Source organism: Felis catus, chromosome D3, assembly GCF_018350175.1.
Source record: "Felis catus isolate Fca126 chromosome D3, F.catus_Fca126_mat1.0, whole genome shotgun sequence".
In the NCBI taxonomy this organism is placed as follows: Eukaryota; Metazoa; Chordata; class Mammalia; order Carnivora; family Felidae; genus Felis; species Felis catus.
Window position 1 is genome coordinate 13,995,081 of NC_058379.1, and position 14,938 is coordinate 14,010,018.

General features: G+C 53.4%; 1 protein-coding gene across 3 annotated transcripts in view; it reads right to left on the minus strand.

The window, feature by feature from the left end:
• Positions 1-587: 587 nt before the first annotated feature.
• NOS1 (nitric oxide synthase 1) overlaps positions 588-14,938 on the minus strand; it is a 182,042-nt gene continuing 167,691 nt past the window's right edge. For all 3 annotated transcript variants that reach the window (XM_011287802.4, XM_045041434.1, XM_023241468.2), the window contains 9 exons: positions 13,577-13,770; positions 11,495-11,664; positions 8,770-8,980; positions 7,981-8,068; positions 6,265-6,386; positions 5,057-5,205; positions 3,827-4,021; positions 2,043-2,161; positions 588-872 (listed from right to left, as the gene is read on the minus strand). In XM_011287802.4, coding sequence (XP_011286104.1) covers positions 857-872; positions 2,043-2,161; positions 3,827-4,021; positions 5,057-5,205; positions 6,265-6,386; positions 7,981-8,068; positions 8,770-8,980; positions 11,495-11,664; positions 13,577-13,770 — 1,264 coding nt within the window. In that variant the 3' untranslated portion in view covers positions 588-856. The remainder of the gene's footprint in view (positions 873-2,042; positions 2,162-3,826; positions 4,022-5,056; positions 5,206-6,264; positions 6,387-7,980; positions 8,069-8,769; positions 8,981-11,494; positions 11,665-13,576; positions 13,771-14,938) is intronic.

Sequence of the window (14,938 nt, forward strand, 5' to 3'; positions counted from 1 at the left end):
CGGGCAGGGTAGGATCAGGGAGGGGGTTTGCTTAATCCTTGAGATGGGTTAGTTTCCCAGAGAGGGCTGCTCACTGGTGCGTGCTGGGATCTAAACGCATGCAATTCCGTGAGCCCCTTTTTGATGGAGATTTCCCCTTAATCGTCACACTCCTTTCTCCCTGCCCTTTGCAACCGGGACCGTTAAGGTGCTTCAGGGATAAGATTTTCAGGAACACGGAGCACAGATCTTAAGTTATGGACACGTGAGGAACCAATACAAGGCCAGGGCACGGTTTGGGGGCACTGAGAGGCTGCCGGCAACACGCCTGTCCAGGGGAGAGGGCGGACGACGGGGACCCAGGCCTGTCACATGCGTGCACCCACGTGCACACATACACACACAACGAGGACGTCATCATAAAAAAAGGATAAGGGGGGGGGGGCTTCAGCGGCAGAGGGACTGGCTGGGACTCTCCTGACCAGTCCCTGCAGCCTCTCCAGGGGAGACCCCAGAAAACAAGCCCTAATAGGAGCGACGGCCATGTTCCAGTGACTTCATGCACCAGTGATCTGCCCTTGTCAGGAAGAGAGAGAGAGAGGGGGACGCAGTTTTGGAAGAGCCACTGTGGATTATAAAGGCATTGCATTGCGGCAGGAAAACTCAAGGAGAAAACCCAGGAGGGCCAAGGAAACCACCGAGGGGTGGGGACCCAGAGGAGGAACAACCACGGTGACAGGACGAGAGGGACAGCGGGGGCCACGTGGGGTCCCGTAGGGAAGGTTCAGCAGTGTCCACGCTTTGAAAACCTGCAGCCGCCCCTGCCGGCGCGCAGGGGACAGCCCCCCCGGCCATCCATCTGGGCAAGAGGAGCCAGTTAGGAGCTGAAAACTCTGTGGGAAGACAGGGAGGGAGGGAGTTAGTGTCACAGAACAGAGCTGCTCTGTTTCCTTGCAGAGCCCCAGGGAAGCCACCAAGCTCTGGGCACAGGGCACCAAGCTCTGCCGTTTCTTCTGCAGCCTGCCCACCCCCCCCACTCCTCGCCCCCAGCTGGGGCTCCTCTGGGATGAACAACACAAAGGGCCAGGAAGAGGGACAATGAAAGGGGCTTTCTGACAGCCAGAGGGGTTGTAATCTGAAAGGCAATCAAGTGTGGGCCTACTGGGCACGAACTATGGCATCCTAACGGGGGAGAAAGGAGGCTGCTTAAGAAATGGGGCGTCTTGGGGCGCCTGGGTGGCATCTGAGTTCCGCTCAGGTCATGATCTTGAGGTTTGTGAGTTCAAGCCCCGCATCGGGCTCTCTGCACTGGTGGCGCGGGGCCTGCTCGGGATTCTCTCTCCCTCTTTCTGTCCCTCCCCCACTTACATGCGCATGGGCGCTCTCTCTCTCTCTCTCTCTCTCTGTCAGAATAAACAAACTTAAGGAAAAAAGAAACGGGGTGTCTTCCCTCCGCTACCAAAAACGAGACAGCCGAATTCCCACTTAATTCAACACAAGGGGCATCCGGTGGTGGTCTGGAAGTTCTCTGTGGCGGGAATAGGGTGAGCGACGTTGCAGTCGCAGTTCAAAGGTCAAGGCCTTCAGATAAGGTTGAAATCCTGAGACTCAATCCAGTCTCGCGACGCCTCTGACTGTTCCCAGCAACTTCCAGAAGGCCGGTAAACTCGTCATAACAACACCAATTGGGATTTGTGTGGATGAGAATGTTCTGAGCGACTTGGGGGGCGTGGGAGGCGGTGTAAATGCCGGGAGCAGTGGCTCCAATACGCCTTCCCAGAGGCTGGAGCCATTGTTCCACTAGGGGGCGCCCCAGGCAGACGCTGGGCACCCAAAGCCCGGGTTCCCACACATGGAGGGGCCTCAGAATCCCCTGAGGGCTTTCTAAAACACAAACCGAGGTTCTGGCTCCAGAGTTTCAGAGTCAGCAGGTGTGGGGTGGCCTGAGATGTGCATTTGCCCTCCTCCCTCTCCCCTCCCCCCCCCACATTGTGGGAAAGCCAGAGTGAAACGAAGCCTGACACCCCTGCCCGCCCCTTGCCCACAGGATGGAGGCTGCTTACTCATCAGTGTCTTTTTTGCTCTCCTCAATGAAGGCAATGGATTCAGATCTAAGGCGGTTGGTCACTTCATATGTTCTCAGGGTGACCCCGAAAATATCCTCATGGTACCGGTTGTCATCCTGGGGGACAGAAACAGCCCTCAAATGCCAGCCAAAGGCGGGAAAGGGACAGACAACGCTGACACCCTGGAATGGAATATCCCTAAAGAAGTCGGTTCCTAAAGAAACAAGGTGTAACCCAGCGCCCCCTGGAGGATCTCTGGCCTCCAGGGCTGCGTTTCACGAGACCCTGGGCTCTCCAACGCAGAGCCGTCTCTCCAGCCCAGGGGGCAAAGGACATTTCGCTTTGCATCCAGAAACAGAGCTGCCGATTCTGAGGACAGAGGGAGTGAGGGGGTCAAAGGGAAACCTCGCTCCCCTTCTCTCCCTCCTCCTGTTCCTGCAAAGTTCAGCTCTGGGCATGGCTGGGTGGAGTGTAAAAGGCATCACAGCCCGAAGAAGCCAGCAGAGATGGGAGAAAAGAAAAGTGCCCGTTTAGCACTCAGGGAACACTGCACGGCCACCAGAGTGGAGACTTGGCGGGCACACATGAGTTTATCCAAAGACGGGCATCTTTGCGCAGAAATAAACAACCAAAAAAGAGGAATCTCCTCTGGGGCTTCAAGAAACAGCACAAGGGATGATCGATTTCTGGCATCTGAGAGTTTCTGGAGAATGTGGGAGCCCCTTCAGCAAACTGAGGGGCAGGCAGCAAGAACATCCTCCCAGGGCCGTGTCCTTGAGGATTCAACAAGGGGAAAGTGTGCCCGACTGCTGAGGCAGGGCACTGGTTGGGGGAACAGCGCGGAATCACAGTGAAGCACAACGAGGCACAGAGTTCGGTTGTGGCACCCTTCGGTCCTGAAGGAAGTTGCACGTTTGTAGAAGGGGTTCACCTTTAGTTGGGGTAGTCTTTGAACCTTATTCTGCAGAGGTCTGGGAATCTATGACAGTGTCTCCAAGGCTCATACCAAAGAGATTGAGCGATAGGAGCTCTCTGCCGCTCCCCTTGGATCTGTGGCATTTCTACCAGAAAGTTCTTTTTCTTCTTCTTCTCCTTCTTCTTCTTTTTTTAACCACCTGGGGTTTAGCATTAGATTTAGGGCAAGACTTCTTGTGCAAAAAAATGTTTAATGCTCATTTAGGGAAGAAGGGGGAAGGATGGGATCATCTCTGGAGCTTTGTGGAGGCATGGGACTCGGTTCCTCCTATTTGGGGCAGCGGGCCACTCAATCAGGACTCTGCTTGCTGGGCTGCTTCTAGCCTCTGTGCAAATTAGGTGAAAGGACCCCTCTTTCTGGGGTAGACACAGTTCCGTGCCAAGGTACATGGCTCTGTGCAAACATAGGGTGGCTGGCCTTAGACAAATTTTTTTTTGTGCAGTGTTCAACCTGCACCATCACGCAGGGCAGTGCTGCAGCGTGGTTCTGGGGGCAGGAAAAGTTGGGTGTGGACGGTTTCTATCTAGCCACCCAGCAGCCCACTCACTTGTTATTTTCACACAGCACTGCCGCCATCCCTATTTCATACTTGCACCTGCACTGACCCAGCGCCCAGTCACCCTTCCTTCTCTCTCAACTATGGTCTGGGGCCACCAGTATCCTCCACCTTGAGCCACACATGGGAAAATGGAGCAGCCGGGGATGTCATCAAGGCTCCCCCGATCACTGAGACAGGCGGGGTGAGGAAGAGGAGACGGGAACTGGATGCCAGGAAAGGGGTCCAAGAAGCCGGCCTGTCACTCACCCTCAGCCTGCTGATGAACACGCCGGCATCCTCCGCTGAGAGTTTCCCTTGCTGGGTCATGATGCGCTGGATGGCTTTGAGGACATCGGCGGCCATGGTGACGTCCCCGCAGACGTAAATGTGGCCCCCTTGCTCCTTCAGGGCTCGGTACACAGGTTCTGCCAAGTGCTCCTGCAGGATGTCCTGAACGTACTTCTGCGGGGAGCAGGAAGAGCCATGGGGAGGAGCTGGGGTCCGGTGCAGCTCATTCCCCCAGGGGAGCGGAGCCCGACACCCGTGACCCCAGGGGACCGGGAGGAGTGAGTAAGCCAGCGAAAGCCAAGCCAAGGGTGTGTGAATGGGGCTCAGCTGTGCTAAGGACCCTCTGGGGGGAGGACACACCCCAGCGCCACCCCCTGGAGCAGCACAGAGCAGGGCACTATCTACCTGCTCCCCTCTGCAACGGCCAGCGGTCACCCACGGGGTGGGAACGCCTGTTCTCCGCGAGGTGCGGGTTTCGCGCCTGCGGGCATCCTGGGCTGGGGTCCCGGGGAGGCCCCAGGCCAGACAGCAAGAGGCGGGAGGGGCGAGGGGCTCTCAGTTCACACCCGCACAAACCCAGCACATGGGTTGTCAAACAGCCGCTGCCCGGACCCTCTGAGTGCCCACCCCACCCCAGCTGCCCTGGGCCCCTTCCGGGGACCGCCCCCTGGGTCTCCCCAAGACCCAGCAGGAGCGTGCTCCAGTCCGGTGGCCTGTGACCATTCTGACGGGTAGTGCCTCTAATGGACTGTTAAGTGTGTTTTTCGGTTTTTTATTATTCATATTTTTAAGTATTTTTTTAATTCTGGTAAAATACACACCACATATAACGAACCGCTTAACCCTCTTAAAGTGGACAATTCAGTGGCATTTCGTATACCACAATCTTGGGCCACCATCACTCTGTCTAGTTCTAGAAGTTATTCATGACCCCCAAAGGAAACTCTGTGCCCATCGGCAGTCAGCCCCCCGTCCCCGCAGCTCCTGGTAACCAACAATTCCGCTCTCTGTTTCTACGGATTTGGCTGTTCCAGATATTTCATAGAAGTGGCATCAGAGGATATGGGCTGTTAAATATTTTGAATCGGTATTTTTGTGCTCCTGCTTCCTGAAGTACAGAGCAATGTTCCGCAGGAGAATTCGGGAAAGGTGGGGGTGTCTGCAGGTGTTGGGCTGGGGTGTGGGGACTGTGAACGGGCCGGATGTTACCTTTGGTTTGTCTGGCTCCCGCGAGTAGGCCGTGTAGAGTTCTCTGAAGACCCCCTTGTTCTTGGCCTGTAGAGTTTCCTCCCTGTAGATGTGGTCTATCTTGGATTGCCGGCACCCAAACACCAGGACCATGGGGCAGGGGCTCATTCCTGGGGACCGGGAAGATCTCGTGTCACTGACAGCTCTGAGGCCTGACCTGGGGCTGTGGGTGGTGATGCCACGGGTGGGGTGCTGAAAGCCTTGGTGTGTACCTTGCGGGTACAGGCACACAAGCACGGGGACAGGCTGGGGTACACACACATGCACATGCACACACTGAGGGAAGCAGGTACGGTGTGCTCAGGGTCTCAATCCTTCCTTCTGCCCCCACCCCCTGGCTATTTAGCACCCCCCTCCCCCAATTGGGTAGTGCTAGAGGCCTAGACTGTGGAGCCATACTACCTGGGTTCAAATCCCTGCTCGGTGTGATGGTGGGCAGCTTACTTAATGTTCTGGGTGTGTATTTCCCCAGGTGCAAATGGAAATAAAAATAGCATCTATCTTCCAGGGTGACTGAGAAGTAAAACAGGGGAGCCCAGCATGCGGCGAATCCTTTATCAGTATTAGCTGTTCCAACCAGAATGACTGGTCTAGGACGGAAGCTTATTATTATTATTATTAATATTATTTTAACTTGTTTCCCTGTCTTGTTCATCGTTGTGCCTGTGGCACCCACAACAGCGTTTGGCATTTCTTACACGCTCAATAAATCCCCGTTTAACGCATACCGCCACTGTGGGTTTCTTGCTCTCTCTCCTCCCAAAGCTGATGTGTTGTGTCTCTCACACAGCAAGGCTTGCCCTCCAGTAACCACCTTTGGGACGATCCCACACCCACACATGCATTTGAGAAGGCTTAAGGTTTATTCTTCCAGGTCTGCGTGACGTTTCAGATGGGTCCTATCTAAACGGTCAAAGAAATGTGGTCTGGGGATGGAATTTCAGACCCGAGGATGAACTGGGTTGGGAGAGTTGTTTGGATGTGTCCTTTGGAGTACAACCGTGGACCTCACCTCTGGGTCCGGTCAGTACTATGACCCCCCCGCCCTTCCCCAGGCAGTGATGCAACAGAGAGGTAACGCCATCATTCGTCCGGGTGGCTGGGACACAGGCGGGTCTCCCCGGGTCCAGGCGGGGTGGAAACCCCACGGCTGCTGAACTCTGACCCACCTTTGTGCTGGATATCAAATTGTCGCTGCTGCCAGAAGCTTCGGAAGGGGGCAATGCCAGTGCCTGGGCCGATGAGGATACAGGGCACTTGGGGATTTCGGGGCAGGTGGAAGCTGGGTGCTCTGGGCAAGAAAGAGAGAATCAGAAGGCTGGCTGAGCCCAAGTCTGATCAAGGATGCCTGACCGTCTTGGTAACTCAGTGGGATCGCACTCTTCATGTGGGGTCTGATCAGAGTGGGGCGGGGGTCCCAGAGATTTGGGGAATCCCCCAAACAGGAGGTAGTCTGGCTACGACTCCAATTCCCGATTTTCCTCATTGCTGGGCTAAGCTGCAAAGGGCAGTGGGATCGATTTAACTCAGGGTTTCCCAACCTCAGCACTCCTGACATTTGGGGCTGCACATTTCTCTGCTGCGGGGGGGCGGGGTGCCCCATGCGTGGTAGGATATTGAGCAGCACCCCCTGGGCCTCTACCTACGAGATGCCAGGAGCACCCTCTATCTGTGACAAACAAGAGTGTCCACAGAATTTGCCAAATGTGCCCTGGGCGGGGACGGGGGGCGGGGGAGAATCCCCCGCTCTGAGAAGTAGCGATTTAACCGCCCGTGGGATCTCCCAAGATCAGGGAGCAGCCTGCCGTGTATAAGAGAACCACGGGTGGGGGAGGGTGTTTAAAGTGCCGAATTTTGGGCAATGCAGCAAGTCTGGGCTCAGGATACTGTATTTTTGAAGCACCACGGCGGGGGTTCTCACGCTGATGGCATATGGACCATCCCATGAGCACTCTACTCCCAGCAGCTGAGAAAAACCACTGGTCGAGACCACTGCTCAGGCAGGGAAATTACTGGGTGCCAAAGCAGGAACCTAGCGTGGGCTCAGGTATATCCTTCATTGTGAAAACTTTTTTAAGTTGTATTTTTTATTTGATTGTGGTAGGAACACTTCCATGAATCCTACCCTCTTAACAAAATTTTTAAGTGCACAGTATAGCACTGTTCACCGTAGGCAGGAATGCCCTTTTAAAGTGAGTTTGGGGGCGCCCGGGTGGCTCAGTCGGTTAAGCGTCCGACTCCGGCTAAGGTCGTGATCTCGCGGTTTTGGGTACGAACCCCGCGTCGGGCTCTGGGCTGACAGCTCGGAGCCTGGAGCTGCTTTGGATTCTGTGTCTCCCTCTCTCTCTCTGCCCCTCCCCCACTCGTGCGCTCTCTCTCTCTCTCTCTCTCTCTCTCTCTCTCTCTCAAAAATAAATAAACCTTAAAAAAAATAAAGTGAGTTTGGGAGGAACAGCTCTGATCGATGTGGGGTGGGGGTGGGGGGATGGCTTGGATCTTCCCCATCTCCAAGAAAGTGGGAAACGGATAGGGTGGCCGGGAGACATCAGATAGAATTTCCACAAGGTTGCCAATTCCAGGAAAGCGGATATTGCATTTGCCCGGCCGTCTCCTGCAGCCCCAGCATCCAGCCCAGGACATGCATTTGATACATATTTGTTACCTTGACCTGACTTGAACTGGAGGGCTTGCCCAGTTTCTGCTGCGTCGCCCTCCCATGATCCCACTGACTTAAAAACTTGGAGTGATTCGGAGTGTTTGCTGATCTCAATTCTGTCTGACTCAGGCATTTCTCTAGAACCCGCAGGGCTGGTCCACCTACCCCACCTCAGGACATCCATATGCAGATTTGGGACAACGGTCATTCCTTTTCAGTTGCCACTCACCCTCTCACGAAACAGGGGACCACTTCATCAGCCGGTATCCGGTTGAGCCAGGAGGAGCACACGCCATGGTGAATTGGTCCTTCTCCATCTAGCAGAGGAACCAAGGCGGTCTGGCGCGCCTCCTGTCCCCAAGGTTCCCCGTCCCCGGCTTCCCCGCTCCCTCCAGAGCAGAAGGCCCAGAGCCCCATGCCAAGTCTGTGCCTTGGAATTCCTTGTCTGGACATGGTATGGTTGGGGTGAGCTCACGGCTGTGAAACCGCCCAGGGTTCCTGTGGGTAAGGGTGGGTCGGATTCAGATCCTGCCACTGAGGTCACGGTCAGTGTGCTCTGGGTGACCTTCCAGGATGCTGGTCTCAGAGCTCCCCCAGGCACTGTGCATTTTAACTGCTTTATCAAGGAGGGAAAATACAGAAGGAAAACGCTAGGTATCTGACTGACCTACAGCCAGCTGGACATCACGCAGCAGGGAGCTCCCCACCCCGAGGGATGGGTGGGGGTGGCTTGTTTGAGTCGCTGCCTTGGTGGGGGGGGGGGGCGGCGATGAGGAGATGACAGTAAAAGGGCTCTCAGGCTTGGGGAGTAGAGAAGAATTCAAGCGCACATCCTTCTCGCTTCCTGATTCTGCACCGGGTTGGCTCTGCCTGAAGGGGCGATCCACCTGCCCTGCCCCTTTCCCAGCTCCTGGCCTTGGGGATGGGTCTCCTCCCTGGGGACTTGGGATTTGGCAGACCTGCAGAGGCCCCTGGGGGCAAACGCAGACCCGGAGGCTCTCCCAGTGCCCTTGCCCACCTCGGGTGTGGTAGGAGACAACGGCCACGGTGAGGTGCACCTCGTCAGGGTACATGTCTGGGGAAGAACTGATTGAATAGTATCGAGGCTGCAGCAGGGACAGCTGGGTCAGGAGCAGGGTGGTGGGCATCTGGATGGACGGGAACTCTTCCAGCACCTCCACGATGGTGGGGTTCTTGCCCCATTTCCATTCCTCGTACTCCTGCAAGCCCTGTGCCAAGGAGAGGGACACAGGACTCGCACCCGCCCCGGTACACACTTCCAATGAGGGCGCCAGGATGTCCAGGATGATGGCTAACATTTATGCAGTAATTACTCCGTGCCAGCTTTTAATTCTTACGACTGTAGGACGCAACAGACAAATATGGACGCCCTTTGGCTTTAAGGCAGTGATTCTGGGTTTTGAATCCAGGTGGGGGGTGGCAGACTTCAGCCCGACAGGGAAATGTGGCTTAACCACCTGTTTCATAGGAGCCTAGGAGCTAAGAGTTGTTTTTACGTGTTTGAACGTATGGGAGCTGGGGATGAAATCAAAAGAATACTATTTCACGACACGAGAATGTGAAATGAAATTCAAATTTCTGCACCCACAAATGAGGTCTGATTGGACCCTGGCCACGCCCACTCACTTAGGTGCTGTCTATGCTGTTGGGCTATAACGGGAGAGTTTACGGGGTTGCGATAGAGACCTCAGGCACCGTGAGCCTAACATACTTCCTACCTGGCTGTCTATGGGAAAAGGTTGCTGACACCCACTTTAGGCCGTGTGGCCCCAGAATCTGTGCTCCCAACTATTATAGGTCCTGCCACATGTAAAGGTCAAGAGAGAAGGACCTGGAAATGGAAGGAGTTGTGACTCGTTGATACAGAACTCAGCTGTGATCTGTGAGTTTGCAGGGCTGGAGACGATGCATCTGCAGAGAGCATAGGTCAAGTTTAAGATGGTGAATGACAGCCCCAAAGGAATAGGTCAGGGTGTGGAGGACCATGTTCAGGGGCATGTGGACAGCACAGCCCCTCTGGAGCTCTGGAGTTATTTTTCCTACATCTCAGAAGCTGCCCTGGGCATTCGCTTATTGCTTACACGATGCTCAGACTTTGAGGAAGAAAGCCTATTATAAGTGCATCGTATAACAAAGCTTTCTCCCATGTTCCTAAAGGCGACCCTTGCTCTATTGATAGGGTATGGCACCCTTAAGGACGTGCCCCCCCCCCCAGACCTCCAGTCTCACTGATCTCTAGCTTACAAGGGTGCAATTAGCCAAGAGCCTCAGGAACTGCTGTCTGAAATGGACACCCACTAGAAACAGACATGGGTCACCAGTGCTGGTCCTTCCCAAGGCTGCAGCTGCCGTTCTAGATGCTTCCATTCAAACTTCCTTCCCTCTCCTTCACTTGGGGTCAGACTTGTTAGAGGTCTGATGGTTCTCCCAGCCTTACCTGAGTCTTTGCCATTTTTCTCTCACACAGGTGTTTCCCTTATTAAAAATCCTCACTCATTTAATCCCACTTTAGAGTTTGCGCTCTTTGGAAGAAACGGGCTAAGACATACAGTTTATCAAATTCTACTTGAAATCATCCCGTCCGAACAGTGCTGATCTCTGGTCCCTCTTCATAGCAGCCCCTGACTCATCAATTACACCTTTAAATTAAAGTTATGCATGTACACAGCGTAAAAAGTGAAACAATTCTGCAAAGCTTATGATGAAAATTAATGCTCTGACTTCTCCAATCTGTTTCCAACTTTCCAGAGTTAACCCCTTACAACTCTCTATAAACGTTCCTTCTGGTGTTACTTTTCTCACTTTTAAATACAGGTGATCCTCAAACAACACGGGTCCCTCAAACACATTTTCTTTTCTCTAACTTACTTTATGATAAGAATACGGTATAGACTACGTATAACATACAAAATGTGTGTTAATCGACCGTTGCTATTCCTGGTAAAGCTTCCAGTCAACCGTAGGCTATATTTGTGGCAATTCTGGGGGAGTCAAAAGTTATATGTGGATTTCTACTACATGGGGGGTGGTTAGCACCCTTAACCCCAGTGTTGTTCAAGGGTCGACTTAATATGCATTCTTTGGATTAGCCTCTTCCTCTCTGCCCATCATTCAGTGCCCTCTCCTGGACAGCGGAAGAGAGCTAAACCAACGTTGCTTAGTGGAGAGCAGCCTCCACTGGGAGAAGTCTGGGTGGCCCCCCTGGGTAGGATTCTACGGAGCCAGGTTTTGCAGCAGCTTGGGGCAAGGAAGCCCTAGGCTTCAAAGCAAGGATGATAGAAGGGTTTGTTTGATTCATTTTACCATCAGAGGGGCTTCCATATCTTGCAGTCCTACCAATAAGTCCTCTGCTTTGGGAAAGGCCTCTCTCTAAAACAGGGCAAGTGGGATTCTCTATTTCTTTTCCTCCTAAGTATGGGCTCAGATAGAACTCATGGAAGCTCAAGAGTTGCGAAGGGAGGAGGAACAAGAGTTAGCACAGCAATTTCTACCAGGCCAGAGAACTCTGAGATTCAAAAGAGTTACCCTCGTTCTGTCAGACCTTAGTTAGAATGAAGGGAGATGGTCAGGACTAGCCAATATGGCGGCCGCCTGCAAACAGAAATTGGCAACTCTTGCTCAACCCTGCCACCTGCTGGACAGCTGTGGTTATAGTTCTATAACTCTCCGCCAACTAGGAGGTGAAAGGTGCCTTTGGGGGTTGTACGAGGCCAGGGACCCACCTTGCTGAGGACCAGCAGTCGCTGCTTCTCTTTCTCGCTGGTGGCCAGGGACGCAAACTGCTGCAGCTGCAGTGGTGTGGGCGGTGTGGTGATGTCCAGGTAGTACTTGAAGGCCTGGAAGATGGTGCAGGGCGGGAGGCGGTGCTCATCTGTCCAGTTACTGATGACGCCTATGGAGGTGAGGGGTGGAGGGGGGAAGGAGAGTCTGAGCTCCGAGGGCTTAGGTCCAGGCCAGGAAGGCCAGAGTTGCTTCTGGGACAGAGGACGGGGCCGGTGAGCCTTGGCTTGCCACCTTCCATGTTCCACATCTACACCCAGGGTTCTGGGGACCACACGATCACCTCATCTATGCAAGGCGCATATCCAAAATCAATTGAGCAAACCAGTTCAAAAATAAAAAGAATAAGCCATTATTTAAATAGCATGAGACAGTCCCGTGGCATTCTATGCAGTGAGCCCCCCTACTGAACACAAGCTATGGGTCTATTTTGGCTCTGTCTGCCCTCTCATGGTGCCAGCCTCTCAAACCTCTCAGTGGGGTTTCAGTATTTAAAATTGCAAACATACCTAACACTTTTCTAGCGCTTTCTCTAGGCCAAGTGCTATTCTCCAGTAATTCATTTAGTCCTTACAACAATCCTAGGTGATTGGTGCTATTATTATCATCATCCCCGTGTTGCCACTGAGAAAAAAGGAAGAAGCACAGAGAGGTAAAGGGATTTGCCCGAGGCCACACAACTCATAAGTGTGGAGTCAGGCAGCACTGCTCCAGACCTCGTTCTGACTACTACACTGTAGGGCGTCTGTGTAATTTGCTCCTGATATAGCCCCTAAACACAAGCCTTTACTTTAGATTAAGGGTTCAACCCAAGATAAAAAAGTGCTAGTCCAACACCAAGGAAGAACTTGGCTGGGTAGGATTTATGAAGATAAAGTGTTGTCTCTCCAAAGTGGTATCTTTCTTCTTCTTTTTATTTTTTATTAAAAAAAATTTTTTTTTTTAACGTTTATTTATTTTTGAGACAGAGAGAGAGCATGAACGGGGGAGGGGCAGAGAGAGAGGGAGACACAGAATCTGAAGCAGGCTCCAGGCTCTGAGCCATCAGCCCAGAGCCGAACGCGGGGCTCGAACCCATGTACCGCGAGATCGTGACCTGAGCTGAAGTCGGATGCTTAACCGACTGAGCCACCCAGGCACCCCTTTCTTCTTCTTTTTAAAAAATGTTTATTTATTTATTTTGAGCGGGGGAGGAGCAGAGAGAGAGAGAGAGAGAGAATCCCAAGCAGGCTCCACGCTGTCAGCACAGAACACGAACCGTGAGATCATGACCTGAGCTGAAATCAGGAGTTGGACACTTAATTGACTGAGCCACCCAGGCGCCCCCAAAGTGGTATCTTTCGGTGGGCTTTTCAGCAGGGCTCTGACCACATACTATTTCCACATTCTGCTCTGACGGTACACCCTAACTCCTTCGGAAAGGTGATATGTCACCAAATCAGGGGCTGTCATGTAAGGTCACTGTGGTCCCTCGTACCTGAGCCCTACGCTTACCTGCGCCTACTGAGCTGAAGCACCGAGACCCATTTGCCTTTGAAAGTTCTTCAACAGGAATGTCAAGGATGGTCACCGAAACGACCGGAACCTGATCTAATGAGGCCAGAAACGTGGTTCAACCTCTAGTGGGCCATCGAGCTGCATATAGTGCCTTTTCATTTTAAGAGGAGGGAGGGGCACTCAGCTGCTACTTATTCGGTGCGCAGTGAGGCGGTGGTGATGAAGGCAGGCAGAAGCCCCGCCCCCAGGGATGAGCTATGGGTGTCCTGGTATCATGGACGCTGGTCCATGGACGCGGGCTCAGCCAGTTGGGCCAAGGTTGTTCAGCCATGAGCCCGGGAGGAGTTTTCAGTCTCAAAAACTGGAGGTGACAGAGACCCATTCTGCCACCTGGCGTGGTGATGGGGAAGAAGGACGGGTCTCCTCCCCCCCTCCCCCCCCCCCACGCACTGCCCCTGGAGCCCCCGGGGTAAGGGGAGGAGCCTCGGGAGTAGCCGGGTGGGGTCCCCGGCCCTGGCCATAGTTACCCAAAGCCGTGTTCCTCTCCACCAGCAGTTCCACCTTCACCAGCTGGTTGACTGGGGGAGCATCTTCCAGCCGCTCCATCAGGGCGTTCACGAGGTCCTCGCGGTTGCCAGGGAAGACGCCCAGGTGGTCCCCAGGCTGGTACTGCAGCTCCTGATTCCCATTGGTGTGGAGACGCACGAAGATCGTTGATCGGCTGGAGGGGAAGTCGAGGAACAGTTGGATAAGGGTCACCAGCTACTGCCTCCTCTCCTTGCTCCTTTGTCTCTTCTTGTGGCTGCAATCCCCCTCCTTCCATTCCGCGAGGCCCCAAGTCCTCTGCCCCCATCATTCCACACCACAGCTTTTGGTACCCATGAGCTCCGCATTGCAAATCCAATGGAAAGTTCCGAGCGCTCCTCTTGGTCATGGAAGACGCACTGGGCATATCTGCTCACTTCCTCCTTCTCAACTCCTTTGTCCTGGATTCTAGCACCCCAGGCTCTCCTGGTCTTCTCTCCTTGGCGGCTCCTTCTTGTCTCCCCAAACTCTGGGCATGAGCGTACCTCAGGGTTCAGTCCTCAGATTCCTTGCTTTTCTATCTTCCCTCACCTGCCTTTCTCCAAACCACTTACCGCCATCTGCCCTCTAGTAGAGTTTACATCGTCATGTGGCTTGTGGTCTGGCCCCCTGCCTGCCCCCCTGGCCTCCAGGGCAATGCAAGTTCTAGACGGCAAGGAATCTGTTTTCTCCACTGCTCTATTCCTGGCAAATAGGACCGTGCGTGGCACATCGTTGGTATTCAAGAAATATTTATTAGATGAAGAGACCTCAGACTCCCAGGGTTAACCAGCCACCATAACAGACTCTGTTCTCAGTACTAATTGGGGTTCTCCCAGGAACCACTACCCCATTGGAGCCAAGGTAGCCCAGTCCCCATTCTGCGTAATGCCGGCTCTCCTGGGAATCCCAAGCTCCACCCCTCTTCTGTAAGTGGAGGGTCCCCATATTGTCACGGAAATGAGAAACATAATTGGTCTTTGTTACGTGCAAATCCACCAATATAAGTTTGAGAGATCTAAGGAGAAAACGCGGAGAGAAATTTATTTATAGCTGTCAGGTACTTCTCTTTTGCATTGGTTTTTGAATTTTAAGGGCAGAAGGCGTATGCCAAGGGAAGGCTTCAAGAATGAATTCACAGACTACGATCATTCTGGTCCTTTACAAAGTTTTAGTACAGACCCACCTGGAAACTTGGGGGCCCCATCACACTTTGAAAATCAGATTCTTTGTACTCTTTGAGTCTGCCTTTCAACCTGCTTTTCTTCGTTGCTAATTGGTTCTCAGTTGATAGAGACCCTTCGTATTCAATGTGAAGTTTCTAC